A 13,880-nucleotide genomic window follows, 5' to 3' on the forward strand; every position below is an offset into this window, starting at 1 on the left:
CCCTCATTGCCTTTACCCTCTCCAGGACAATCTTGCACACTGGTTCATCTGGGAGATGAAGTATAAAGTATATTCCAAATTTGTGTGAAGTCTTTTACAAAATACCCTTTTATTTCTTCTTATTTATAACAAGAGATTAGCAATTATCTCTTTCCATCACTTACTATTTGTAGTTGAGCTGAACTCAGAATTACAAATAAATAACTGTAAAAGACGGGTTATTTGACGTACAAGAAATGAACTTCTAAGAAGTATGCCCTTATGGTCATCCTGCTTTCTCTTTGTAGCTCTCCGTTTAGGAGAGACCTTAGTGGCTGGTTTTCATTTAAAGGGAATTTGTGCAACCAGTGGATTCTTTATTGTTCAAAAATCAAATATAATGCGTATAATTCTGAGCTTTACTGTGCATTGAGAAAGACATCTTGTGGGTTGGCAGTCTGACCCTCACTATCAGAGATATTCCAAGCTATCCAGAGTTTGAAGCTGCATGGCTCCCTGTTTGTGCTTACAGCTGCTGAAACCTTCAGGAATGGCATGCCTGCAAAACGGTGGTGGGACGCTTGAAGCTTGAGTTCCTGTTATTTTCAAAGTGTTTCCTAACGAACTTGTGGTATCGGTTTTGATCCACGATTTGCATGGGTTTACAGAGGGTTTCTTCATGTGTAATTCATGTGCTCCAGTTGTGTGCACATCTCTCTCCCCACCTCACACCTCTTTCTGTTTAAATTTTGGGAGATTTCCTATCACGTAAAACATCTTCCGTATTCATCACAATGCCTCCCCTAAGGTACCTAGCAAAATCCTGTGTGACTGGTAGCATCTCCCAAGGTGTTACTGTATATGAAAGCAGAGAATAATTTAGTTGTTTCTGAATAAAGATTCTTAACAAAAAAGGGGGGGGCCCTGGGAAGGGGGAAGTTTCATACTCTCTGCATGATATAGACAATATTTCCTGAGACAGGAGATACTAACCTCAAAGAATTTAAAATAAAACATTGATTTTATTATTTTTTTGAAAGGGGAATAGGGGAAGCAAAAATGGTAGAATAGTCAGTCTTTTTATCCTATGTGCAGATGAAATTGATTAAACCTTAAAAACTCGCCTCAGTCCACCCGGTTTATTAATTGAAGAATTTCCTTTTCCCCAGAATGGGAAGTGCACATTAAAACAGAGCTTTGCCCCTGAGTAGCAATGATACTTGAGAACGGTACATTTTCTACAATCCTATTTTCTCTTCTGCTCTAGAGGAAATCCTAACATGGTAAAAAACATACTTAAAAAAAAAAAAAAAGAAAAGTATGTTTAAGGAAGTCCTCTTTCATTTCCTTGTAAAGCATGAAATCAAATTATAGCCCATGGCCCACAATTATTTTATTTTTACATTTCAAATTCCATTTTCTGCTTCCTTTCGGTGCCTGTGAACAGGAGTTGTACTGTTTGTGCAAAGTCAGCTAAAAAGATTACCACAAACAGGACGGGACACAGTAGCTTAAAGAAGCCACGAGTCAGAATCTGTGCTTGTGTTCCGTGCTTGTGTGGCATGCAGAACCTCCCACTCATTCACACAGGGACTGGGCTCCTCTTCCCTCCACTAGCCCAGATTTTACTGTTTGGAGCCAAGTCACCTTTATATTGATGGATTATGGGGAATCTAATGCAATACTAAACTTAAGCTTGCCAAAATAGTAGTAGTTGTAAATGCTTTAATATTCTTCATCTACTTTTGTTGAAGAGAAAACAATTGAGATTCAGCCTATTTATTGAAAATGCCTTTTGGTTCTCTTTTTCAGTAATGCTGAAATTGCTAGCTAGTTTAGTGCTTGGAGTTTATAACGTAATGGTTCTGAAAGTGGGCACAGTGCACTTATATAATAAAATAGTAACAAGCTTTTGGAACTGATAAAGTAATATGAAAGGCTGAAATGTTTTGTGTTTCCCCCCCTCTCCCCCCGACTTACTAATGCTCTCTTTAACTTACTGTAAACATTGCACTTTGCTGTATGGCTCCATCTACACACAGGTCAATCTGGGAGTTTGGGTATATAATTTACAAGCATGCAACAGGTTGCACAAACAGAAAGGGTTTTGAGTTCACGTGCATGCAGAACTGCAGCAACTTCTGATCGAGGTTGAAGGAGTTTTGTTATTTAAGACGTAATCTTCTGTTCCAAAATAAACATGGCAATTATAGTGCTTTACAGTTTTTAAAAATGCAGCCTGTAGGTTGGGTACTCACATGGCGTTTCCCTGTGAATAGTGGTATAACAGATCTGGTTTTACTAATTGTATACGTTTGCATAAGGATGTGAGACAGCAGCGTGTAAACATTTGGACAAATGTCTACATTAGCTTCAGTGATCAAAATCAAGTGTGCTTTATTTATATAAGATGTGTGGAAATCAAAGGCGGGGTGTGACAGTACTTAACACATTTATGAAGAGTGTCTAATGCAGGGGATGAAGGTCTGCAGCCTTGTTGCCTAGAACTCTGGGTAGGTCTTTCTTCCTATTTCAGGGAAGGTTTGAAGATATGATATACTAAATAACATAAATGCAGAGAATGCAATGAATTTTCTCCTAAAGATTAAGTTAAGTTCATCAATACACGTGCTTTTTTTTTAATGCATACTATTTTTCTGGACCATCTGCCTTTTTGGGTGTCCTCAGACAGCAGCTGGTGAGCTCTTTCAGGATCAAGAGTGAGAGCTGGCTATGGATGATGTGCTGCAAGTGGTATCGTTTTCCTCTTCCCTTGGAGGAACGGAGCTGATGGCCAGTTTAGGGAAACTGAGTTGCTGCCTTCTGCACTTCTGAAACTTGTTGTAATCTATGACATCTCTGGTTCAACTAGTCCAATGAGTAGAAAGTAACAAGTTACTTCTCTGATGACTGTTCATAATCAGAGACGCCCCAGAATTGAGAAGCAAGAGTGGGTTGGATGTGATTATTCAAAGCAGGGGCTAGACTTTCTCTTCTCTGTGAAGGTATTTTGGTTAATACCTGTGAGTTCTGTGTTTCCTGTTGTTTTTGTGGTACAAATGAGTGCTGCTGCCTTCAAGCTTAGCTTGCGCTTCTTGCAGTCATTTCTCTGTGATGTTGTGCTGCTGGTCTTGTTGCATTTTTCCCATATCTGGCTGTCATCCAGATTCTTTCTGTTCATGTGTTATCTTTCTTGTTTGTTTTTCTTCACTCAGCCTATCTACTTTACTTTGTTTTTGTGCTGTGGTTTAGCTGCTTATCTTGCAATATCATTCCCACCTTCCCCCACCCCCTTGTGTTTTCTGATGACAACTAGTTTGTTTCATTTGCTTTTTACAGGGTTACATTTGAGCTGTATGTCATCACACGAAGGATACTCCGATAGTTCATCTTTCATTTTTAAGCAAAGTGAGAAATCGCACTTCAGGAGGACTCTCTATCTTTCTGAATGTTCTTGAACACCTCATTCATAGATGAAATAGCAAATGAAAGGTTATACCCATGTTTTTTCTGTAGGGGAAATCGTTTTAATACCTTAATTTAACTTTGTCATCGATCCTAGATGACCTGCTTCAATGCAGATAAAATATTTTTCTTGATTGCTGTGCTTCCTTATGTGCTGTCCTTTGCACATGTCTCTGCTTCATTCAGATTAATTTCAATCCATTTGCCTGCTTTGAAGGACACTCATCTTTTCCATATCACTCTTACCTGCGTAGGACCGTATCCTGTCTCCAAAGTGTGTCAGTTCCTTTTCTGTTTCCCACAAGAGCCCATGGCAGGTGTTCCGTGGTCAGATAGTGCAGGTTTATTGAGTGATAATGTCACCTTCTTTTATTATTCTTGTTGTTTTTGGAGTCTCTGCTTGGTATGGTCGTAACATTTTTATGCCTCAAAAGGTTTTTCCAAGTGAGATTACATACATGAGAATACTCTTGTATAATCCATCCTCACCTCACCTTCCCCAGTTAAATTTTGTTCTGTGGTAAAAAATTCTTCAGGAACATTGTTCCTTTTTCAGGTACGTTCAACACAGTAGTGAGTTGATTGATTAATAGTCTGATAGAGACTATTTAAATTGCAAATGTGAAGTTAGACAATAGTAAGTCTGCTATTACTATTTACATGCTATGAGGAAAAAGTGTGCTGAATGAGATGTTCCATGTTCTTTGGAGGGGTTTATAGTTTTGTCACCTTGTTACAAGTGACCTGCCAGCTTTCCTGATCAGAAATGTTACGTTTGTGAATCCCTGTGCACTTTGTTTTGATTTCCCTAGATTACTTAATTTTACTATTTAATGAGCTATTATGCATGAATAAGGGCAACTAAGGAAATGGGTTGTAAAATGTAAAACTGGCTAGGAGAAGATTGAGGTATTGGGAAGAAGGTGAATCGTCAAAGATGACTTATTAAACAGCTCAGAGGAAAGTTGAGGAACTAAATCTCAGCGTTATTTTTTTTTTCCTTGTTGCCCAAGGGTCCTGTAAACTTGAGCATTCATGTATTGATATGCATGAGTAGACATGTACAAAACACCCTCAGGCCTCGGGGAGAATGCAGTTAAAGTATTTCTGTCAATGCTGTCCTGATCTTTCCCTTGGTTCCATGACTCTCTTGAAGGGCAGCAGCTTCCCACCCTGCTTGGGTGCCAGCTCTCTCCCTGCCATGCTTTCTGTTCCATCTTGCAACATCTCTTATGAACTGTGGCCAGTTTCAGATTTGGAGGAGGCACAATAGTTGTACGGAGGCACGTATTTGCTAACTTGAGTATACTGCTGTTTCCTTGACTGTAATATATTTTCATCTGGAGTATCATGATACATTTTCTGGGGTTTCTTGAAGTCTTTCCGTGGCCACTGCAGTTATTTTTCCTTTGTTCATCTTCTCTTTGCTATGAAATGCCCCGAGGTAGACATTCTTGACCTTCTAGCAACTGGGCTGATGATTTTTATGGCTCTTCTAAAGTGTTGCTAATAGATTCATAAATACAGCAATTACAAGTATTTGCTTTATAACAAATATATTCAAAGCAGTTGATTTAGTGTTTCAAGATAAAGTAGCCTTTGTACTGAAACTGCGTATAACAGTTTCAGTGCAGATTTCGTCTCCTGTTGGAGGGAAGAGATACCGCACCATATATAATGCATCTTATCAGCCACCCTTTCAAGGCCAGATTTGGATCTGGTTACTTCGGCTTAATGCTGGAGCAGACGGATTGCTGTGCTCTAGTAGTCGTAACAGAGTTAGCTAAAACTTAAGCTGTAGCATTCTTATTTTACTAGATGCACTTTTTATGGTATTAACAATCAATTTGATTTGATGGTTTGGTTTTAATTATTAATTCCCATTCATTTTAAGGGTGTCACCTGTGTAGTAAGAATTACTGTGTGGTATAGTTTAATACAAAATATGGGTGTTGTATTAAGTTTTAAAAAACCCTACTGTATGTACTCACAAAAGTGCATGCATTCTGATTGTTCAGTGTTTTGTCCCACTTGAACTATTTTCATGCTGTTCATTCCCCTTGCTTCCTGTCCTTTAGGTCTCCACTTCTGTATGGTGTATAAAGTCTGAGCCTTTTGTACACCTTGATGATGTTTGTGTTATAATTTAAGCAAGTTCTAAATTAATGCAATTCTTGAAACAATAAAAATGAAAAATACTTTTGAAGATACAAAGTCTGTCTTCAATTTGTCATGGAGAGATATTTGAAATGATTGGTGAAAATTCTGCAGGAGCTTTGGAAAGGTCATAATTATCCAGCTAGCACTGGAGGGTTTAGCATTCATTATTACAAGATGAAAGCTTTGATAGGTTGAAAATAGTCATCTGTAAGCATAATTTTTTTTTTCTTGTTGTAGCTCCCACCCACTCATTCACCCGTGCACTTCAACCTCAGAATGATTTTCTATCCTGAGTTCATGGGAATTACGAACAAGGGTAGCTGTTGTCATAGCCATTGTAAAAGCTTACAAAAAAAAAAAACTGTGGGGGGGAGAAGGTTGGAGAGGGCAAAGGAACAAGGAACAGTTGTATTGATTTCTTGTTTTTCTGATCAAAAGCTTAAGGCAAATATTAAAAGTACTTAAATTCACAATGCTGCAATTTTGCATGATTTCTAGCTTCTATCATCTTTCAAAATGTGTTTTTTGATGTATGACTTTCTGGTAGTTCAGCTTTAGCTTTTGTTTTAGTTTTTTATGTTTAAATTTTCTCAACATTGAAGTCTGTTGCACTTTACTTTTTTGGTATTCGGAGTGTTTCGGTTACCTGGAACGAGACAGGAAAATTCTGAATGTAATTAGCAGAAGGCCCAACATTCATCAAAAGCTTCCTTGAAAACTAATTTAAATCCATGAAATTCAGGTTGCTTCAATCAAAGGATTAAGGGTTCATGACAACAATGCTTTGAAAAATAAAATAAAAATAATCCATAAGCATGATAGGTAACTTCAGCCTAAAATTTAGGAACTTCTTGAAGAGATCTAAGAATCGGATTTGTTTCTGTCTGTGTATGATGTACATATTCAAGTTATGTAAATCTGAATTGGGAGTGTATGACAATATAATGCAGGATCACCTCTTCCTCACATTGAGGGATTGTAGGAATTTGTTTAGACTTGGGGTAAACTTGCCTCTGGTGGTGGTCAATCTTGTTTTCACTTTTATCAAATTTTGGACTCTGAAAGAAGAAGTGGTGGGAAGCAGGTGGGGCCTGAGGGTTGCAGGCGTAGTTATGCAGCAAGTAGTTGGCTCTTACTGGGATTGCTCCGAGTGTGCAACTGTCTGCAGTGTTGTCTGCTGCTTTGGCCGTACCATGTTCTCGCTTAGCTTCTTAGATTGTCTTTTTGAATTGAAACAAATGTCATGCTTGTGTTGCTACAAGGGTAATTGTCTTAATTTTTTGTTTTCAAATGCAGTGATAACATCCTTAAACTTGAACTGTTAATACGCAGAAATGTGTGAACTATCACATGCTTCCATTTTATTTATGATCCGATAGCATATAATAGCTTCAGTTCCTGAAGTATTATTTTCAAACACAGCCATGCATTTGATGCTTACTTTGACTTGTGTTTTGTTTATGTCTCTGGGCCTTTGTACATATACTGACAGTTTTTATGGAAACTATTTGAGAAAATGATCCTTAATCTTTTTATGCTGCTGCAATACTGACTGTGAATTCTCCTGCAGGTGCCCAGATTATTGATTTGATGATGCTTGTAATAGATGTGACAAAAGGGATGCAGACGCAGTCAGCAGAGTGCTTGGTAATTGGGCAAATTGCCTGCCAGAAGATGGTGGTAGTTCTGAACAAAATAGATCTCCTTCCAGAGGGGAAGAGACAAAGTGCCATTGAGAAGATGACTAAGAAAATGCAGAAGACCTTGGAAAATACTAAGTAAGTTAACAGCAATATTAACAGCTAATTTGTAACAAAATGTTTAACAAAAATACTTCACCCACATTTCACTTCCAACATGCTTCTGAACACACTGGGACATCTAGCAAAGATGATGAGAAGAGAGTGGAAAGATTACCAGAAACTCAAATGCAGTCCTGAATTTGTATCTGCAAGTATCATGTGTAGAGAAATATTCTCCTATAATTCAGTTTAAAGGGCTGCTTGGAGTTTAGATTGGATAAAAAAAAGCCAGAATATCCAGGTGAAGAACTGGTTTTTTGGTGTTGTGTGGTGGGGGGTTTTTTGTCTCTTTTTTTTTTTTTTTTTTTTTGTTTTCGTTTATGGGCTTGCAACTTTTTTTGTGATCTGCAAGTCTCTTTCACTCCAGAGAAAAGAAAGAGTTAGGATTTTTCCTTAACTGGAGGTGAAAAATGTGATTGCCCTAACTAGAGAGAGCAGAATGATGGAAGTTTGTGTAATGTAATATGGCTCTGGCTGGGATGATGTTTGTCAGTCCTGTTTAGGTAAATTTAATTAATGAGTGAAGTGTGGTGAGATTCATGAGTGGAAATGTGGCTGTTACGAAGTGGGAAGATACAATACAGGCACAATATTTACTTAGTGGTTACACAAACTGAAGCACAGCTTGCTTTGCCCAGGGTCATAAGGGGACCTTGACTCCCACGTTTATAGCTGTTAGGTGACATTTTGACTTGAAGAATCAAAGGAATAGGATTCACTATACAGAGGACAGAATTTCACCAGGACCAAAAAAGCAAAGCTTGGCTGGATATTGGCGGTACCTGCTTAGCTTATTTGTGATGGTAGGGCAATGTCCCTTGTCAAGTACGCAACTGCCACAATAGTGACTACAAAGATCTTGGTGTCTTTCCAGCTCCTATGTTGTTCTTGGGTCCATTCATTTTGCTGGGAATGGTACAGAGGTCACCAAGAAAGTGAAATTCTCTCTTGTGAACTTAGACAGAATTCTACAACTTTCAATTATCTCTGGCAGCTGTTGATTTAAGGGCAAATAAACACAGGGTGACTTGGTTTGCTCTGTAGGTTGCTGTCCCTCATTTTAGGGGAGATAGAGAAAGGAGACACCTGCAATATCTCAAGGCATTTTGGATCAACAGTTTTTTATAGCTGTGAGTTTGTTGATCAAATTCACAGGTAATCCCAATGGGGGTAGCACTGAGATAATAAAGTTAGGAAAACTTTAGAGATAACTATCTAATGGCATTCTTATGATTTTATTTGGTTGTTTTGAAAGGTTAGAATCTGAGTTAAGTAGGATTACAATTAATAGTTATTTTCTATCTGTTTCTCATCTATGCCAAGAAGTTAATGATTTTTAAGAGAGTTTATCTTAATATACTGCTCACTTTTATTTTGTCCTTTGTTTAAAATTTGTTTATTCTTCTTGAGTGGCAGTAATTCCTGCTGCAGGTGGTACTTCATTCTTGGTTTAGTCCAAGATAGCATTGCGACTAATTGGAAAAAAAGACCTTTCTAGTTGCATATTCATAAAAGGAAGACAAATTTTTGTAAGGAAACTGCTGTTCAGATATACTTTTTACGTGCACTGTTTGAATTAAATCTTCTCTTTATATCCTGGACTACAGATGGGTCTTTACAGCATGTCTTGAAAATTAGCAGCCTTTGTCAAAACTGAAGGGGATGCGAGTTTTTGAAACAGTTGACATGCGAACTGTGAGGTCCTTACCTCTAGCCCCCTTTTAAAACAAGGGTGTGTATCAGCTGATCACAACAGCTCTGATTCCCCCTGGAGAGAAATGGTTCTGTCGTAATGTTTTAATTACCCATTTAAACTCTGGATCCTAGAAATGCTCTCTTATTGGATGTGTCTCTGTATTGTTCTCATAAGAAAAATTCAGTTTTTGCATGCGCAGCCTGTGCTTTGAAAGCAATGCTGATATAGGCTTGATTGTGAAGTGCTTGTCCTGTTGTATCTTAGGCATGTGTTGTTTCTTAACAGCCTCTTTCCCACTTGACTTTGAATTTCCAAATGCATGTTTTTTAACTGTTTTTGTATTTCTAAACTACTTGTATTAGCAGAGCATATGCTGAGACCATTTGACAGCTGCCTCTGACACCAAACACTTGGCAATGAGTTTTTTTCCAGGAATAGTTTACTTGTTGATTGTTATTACACACACAGGCATGCATGCACAATTCCATAGCAGTAAGCAAATCTGAAGTCTGTTGCAGCTATAGAGTAGGTGTTGCCATTGATGCTGGGGAAATTATGGTAGTGTTGTCAGGAGATTCCATGGAAGGTGAAAAAAAAATAAGTAAAGGAAAGTAACTGTCATATATTTGAATAATTTGGCACTTGTAAATTTAACCTAATTGAAACTTGCTCGTTCCATGGATTGATACCAAAAGTAAAAGCAAACTGTCCCTACAAATGGAATTTCTATTTTTTCATAATTTTTTGCACATGCCAGCTTTTATCTTTGTCCAGCAGGGTCTAAACTCTGCTGACAATAAATCGATGTGATGGAGTAAGGGTTTTAGTAGGGCTGAATCACATTTGGAAGTGCCTCCAAAGGCAGTATGTGATTACTCCAGTTTGTTGTGGTATGTGGGAAAGGAATAAAGCACTTCGTTCAGCATAAATTTCTATTTATTGCAATACAGTGCCCTAAAGTATTTGTATGAAAATAAATTTCCAAAATTTTTATGGTTAATCATAGGAATTTTCAGTGCACATTTTTATTACCCTTTGTCCCTAGATGCCTCAGACTTAGGGCATATAAACACAGAAGATACCTTATATGCTTGATTACTGTTTGGTCACTAAATGAGCTCTTTCTATAGAACGTAGCATTTTTTCTTTATCAAGGCACTGTCTTTTTTCCTCCAGTTCACTCCCTTTTTGAGATAAAATCTATGGAGGGTGGGTGTCAAAAGGATGACCACAATAATTACGTTTGGTCTGAATCTGTCGCATAAGAATCAAGCATCTGTGAGAACCAATCACTTTTTTGTGTGATTTTTGCTGATTATTATTCCATTGCTTTAATATATATATTTTTTACACGGTTAATCCTGATTTTTGCGAAAATGCAGTAATAGTTTGACTTATAGTCTAATTTCCGTTTCCAAAATGTAGGCAAAACAAGCTATCAGATGATTCAAACACTAGGTTTCATTTTAGGGAGCAAAAGTTACAAATTCAGTCAATAGAGTTAAAAAAAAAAATCTACTGAATATTAAGGGCTTGAAGAGTAAAATTCACTGTAAGAGAAAAGCTAAACTGAGGTCAACTGTGGAAGTACTGCTCTGCTCTCAACCTTTGCATGTTTGAGATTGTGGGTTTCATGAATTTTGATTTCAGTAGATTGAGATCTTTCTGTTGTCTGCAGATCTTGCATTCTGCCTGCGGACTCAGGTAGACATCACGTGCCATCTTGCATTTGGCTCCCATTTTGAAGGTTTTGACTCTACAGCTAGGATTATAATTGCTTTAATGAAAGTTGAAAACAGTGCTACTCTCCAGGCAAAATGGCTTGAATGCAAAGCCACTGCAGACCCAGTAAGACTGGGTAACAGATCCTTGCTTCTGAAATAAACTGAAGTCTTACTTTTGACTGCTACAGAGGTGAATCAGTAGCTAATAGTAAACAGGATTGAAGATTTCATAGTGAAATCCGGTAGCACAGATGCTAGTAATTCAAGAAAAAATTGTCTATAGGGGGAGGAGCAGATAAATTGGAATTTGAGGGAAATTTCCTTGCCTTCATTGTCAGATGAGGCTGGAACTACTTTACATTGACACGTGTAGGAGATCTGTGGTCTAATGGTGGGAGTCTTTCTCTCTTTCAGGTTCTGTGGGTGTCCTATTGTTGCTGTTGCAGCAAAGCCCGGTGGACCGGAAGCCCCAGAGTCTGAGAACCCACTAGGTGTTTCTGAATTAATTGAGGTACCTGCTGAAGAACATAATAATAACAGAAAACGTGCTCGAACTTTTCTTTAAATCTTTTGGAGTACACTTTATTGGTATCTAGAGCTAAGGAACTCCTGCATTAATGTCAGTTTTAAGGAACCTGATTCTTTAGGGATTCCTTCCAGTGAATGGAGAAGTTGAGGTTGCATGCCCCAAAAGTGGATCTCCTTTTTCAACTACTAGGCTTAAAAGCCTTTGAATAGCTGTGTCTTAAGAAACGGCTATCACACATGTGGTGAAATTGGTTTTAAAGTTGTAAAGAATTACGAAGCATAATGAATAAAAATAGCTTTAAAATTCTGCCAAATCCTTGGTAGGTGTTGCTTTATAATTGTAGCACAGTTAAGAAAACAGTAAAGTTGTGAAGTCAGGCATTCAGAAGTTACACGTTGGGAATTGTCTCTTTCCTGTGTGTGTGTATTATGATCCAATGTTCAAGTGCATGATTCTTTATTCTAAACAACCTCATTCCTTGCACAGGGTGGACAGGGCTCAACTAGTGAGCAGATAGTCCGTATTTTGTTTTAATTCTCATTATTCTTTATGTGGCCTCATGACTCCATTCAAATACTGCTCTGCATTCAGAATGATTAATTTCCTCTTGGACTTTTCTTTGGCACACATCACTGTGGTCTTGAGCACTTGGCAAACAGTTAATTTACTTCCAAAATACCTATAGGAAGTATAGAGGTGACTTTAATCCATACTTAGATTGGGAAGCTGAGGCACAAAGGAGTTAAGTCCACTGAGTTTACTAATTTTGGTTGCCAAATTTAAGGAAACTAGGAACTCTTTTGGGACATGTTTGTGTTCAGATCATAGTACCTGCCAATTTTGATTGCAATTGTGAGTGCTTAGCACTTCTGTTAAGCTTTGGGGTTTCTCTTTGGACAGTCTGAGGTGTATAGCCAGTGATTACCTGTGGAAAGTTTCATTTTTAAGAGAATGACAATACATGGGAGTTCTGGCATAAGCAAGTATAGAATCCATTCTCTAGAGGAGCACCACCTGCCTTCATGATGAAACTGTCTTTCTCTGTGATACTTTGCCTTGCTTACTGTATGTCTTGCACATCTGCAAAAGATAAAAAGCATGGCCTGGATTTACCCTGTGCCCTGAATGAGGTAGGCCTGTTAAAAACTGTATGATTGTATAACTAACATTATATCAGACCCATATGAACAAGAGAAGACTTTAAGCAAACTGATGCTTCACAGGTATCCTTTGTTCCAGCAATGTGGGTTTGGTTTTGTTGGTTTTTTTGGGGGGAGAGGGGAAAATACATGCTCAGGTTTTCAAAAAACTAAGTTATATGTTAAGTTACATGGTATGAAGCTTATACTGTGAAGGACAGGACACTTAAAATAGCTGTTTGAGAGCTGTTTGTAGCTTGTAGTAGACTTGTCACTCTTTCTGTTGAATAAGCTTTAGGGAAAAGTAGCATCTTTGCCCTGGAGGGGTGCCACTGTTATTTGCAGACAGCAGAAAGTAATCCTAAAACAAAGGCAGTGTTTTTTGCAGACGTGTCAAGGTCTGATTTGGATGTTGCCAGGTTTAAAATACTTGTAAATTGCTGAAGTTAGGGTGCAGCACCAGTCATCAAAAATCTAGGGATGTCTGGCCCAGGGCAGCCTGGCTTGTCCAGAGGCAGGATGTTCCACATGGCTGCTGAGCACCTCATGTTGTACCTGCTCTCAGGCACATGTGGCCCAAGATGGGCATGGGGGGGTGATGTGGTATGGCCTTGGAATAGGCTTAGCAAGAACAAGGCTGCCCACAGCAATGTCTAGAGAGCTGGAGATAGGCAAGTCCTTAGTTCTGCCTTCGTCTGGTTCCGGGTAGATTTACTGGGATGTTCCCCGGGGTTAAAGCCTTTGAAGGAAATACCCATGTTGCAGCTGTTTCTGAGACCTAATATAAGAAGAGCTGGCAAATGCTGTGTGAGCCCTACCATTGAGCTTCAAGGTATTATCCTTTCTGTCCTTGATAAGAGACTCTCCATTGTTCTGCCATTATAACTTGGGCTTAACCTGCAGTTTCTGACCTTAAAAGCAGACATTAAAGGCAGTGCCAAGTTTATGCTGATGTTACAACAGAGGCAGAGATCAAAAGTGATTTGAGACAGGGGTGAACCAGTTCTTCTGAAGCACTCTTGGGTACATGACTGCATTTCTGTAATTAAGGTCTTCTGTCTGTGATGATATATTTTAAGAAACATAGTGTTTGTCAGCAAAACAGAAATTCTAAACTTGGAGAATTTCTCTAGAAAATAGTACTTACGTAGCTATTTTTCTTAGTGGTTTGATCCTCTGAGAAGTGTTAACAGAAATCTGAAGGGGAAGTTGACTTTGAAAATTTATCCCAGTATAATAGTTTTTCTGGGAGGGAGGCAGGGATGGGCTTTATGGGGCACTAACATCTCTATATAAGTTCATTTTCAGAAAATCCAAAAAAGCTGAAGTAGCAAAAGACACTGTAAAATTGTACTTTGAGGGGGGGGAGAAGCGGGGGAGGACGTA

General features: G+C 38.4%; 1 protein-coding gene across 3 annotated transcripts in view; it reads left to right on the forward strand.

Annotated features, from left to right (window-relative positions):
- EEFSEC (eukaryotic elongation factor, selenocysteine-tRNA specific) overlaps window positions 1–13,880 on the forward strand; it is a 129,848-nt gene that overhangs the window by 29,276 nt on the left and 86,692 nt on the right. For all 3 annotated transcript variants that reach the window (XM_075158926.1, XM_075158925.1, XM_075158924.1), the window contains exons 2-3: window positions 7,175–7,382; window positions 11,241–11,337. In XM_075158926.1, the coding sequence (XP_075015027.1) occupies window positions 7,175–7,382; window positions 11,241–11,337 (305 nt within the window). The remainder of the gene's footprint in view (window positions 1–7,174; window positions 7,383–11,240; window positions 11,338–13,880) is intronic.

Source organism: Calonectris borealis, chromosome 10 (genome assembly GCF_964195595.1).
Source record: "Calonectris borealis chromosome 10, bCalBor7.hap1.2, whole genome shotgun sequence".
Classification (NCBI taxonomy): domain Eukaryota; kingdom Metazoa; phylum Chordata; class Aves; order Procellariiformes; family Procellariidae; genus Calonectris; species Calonectris borealis.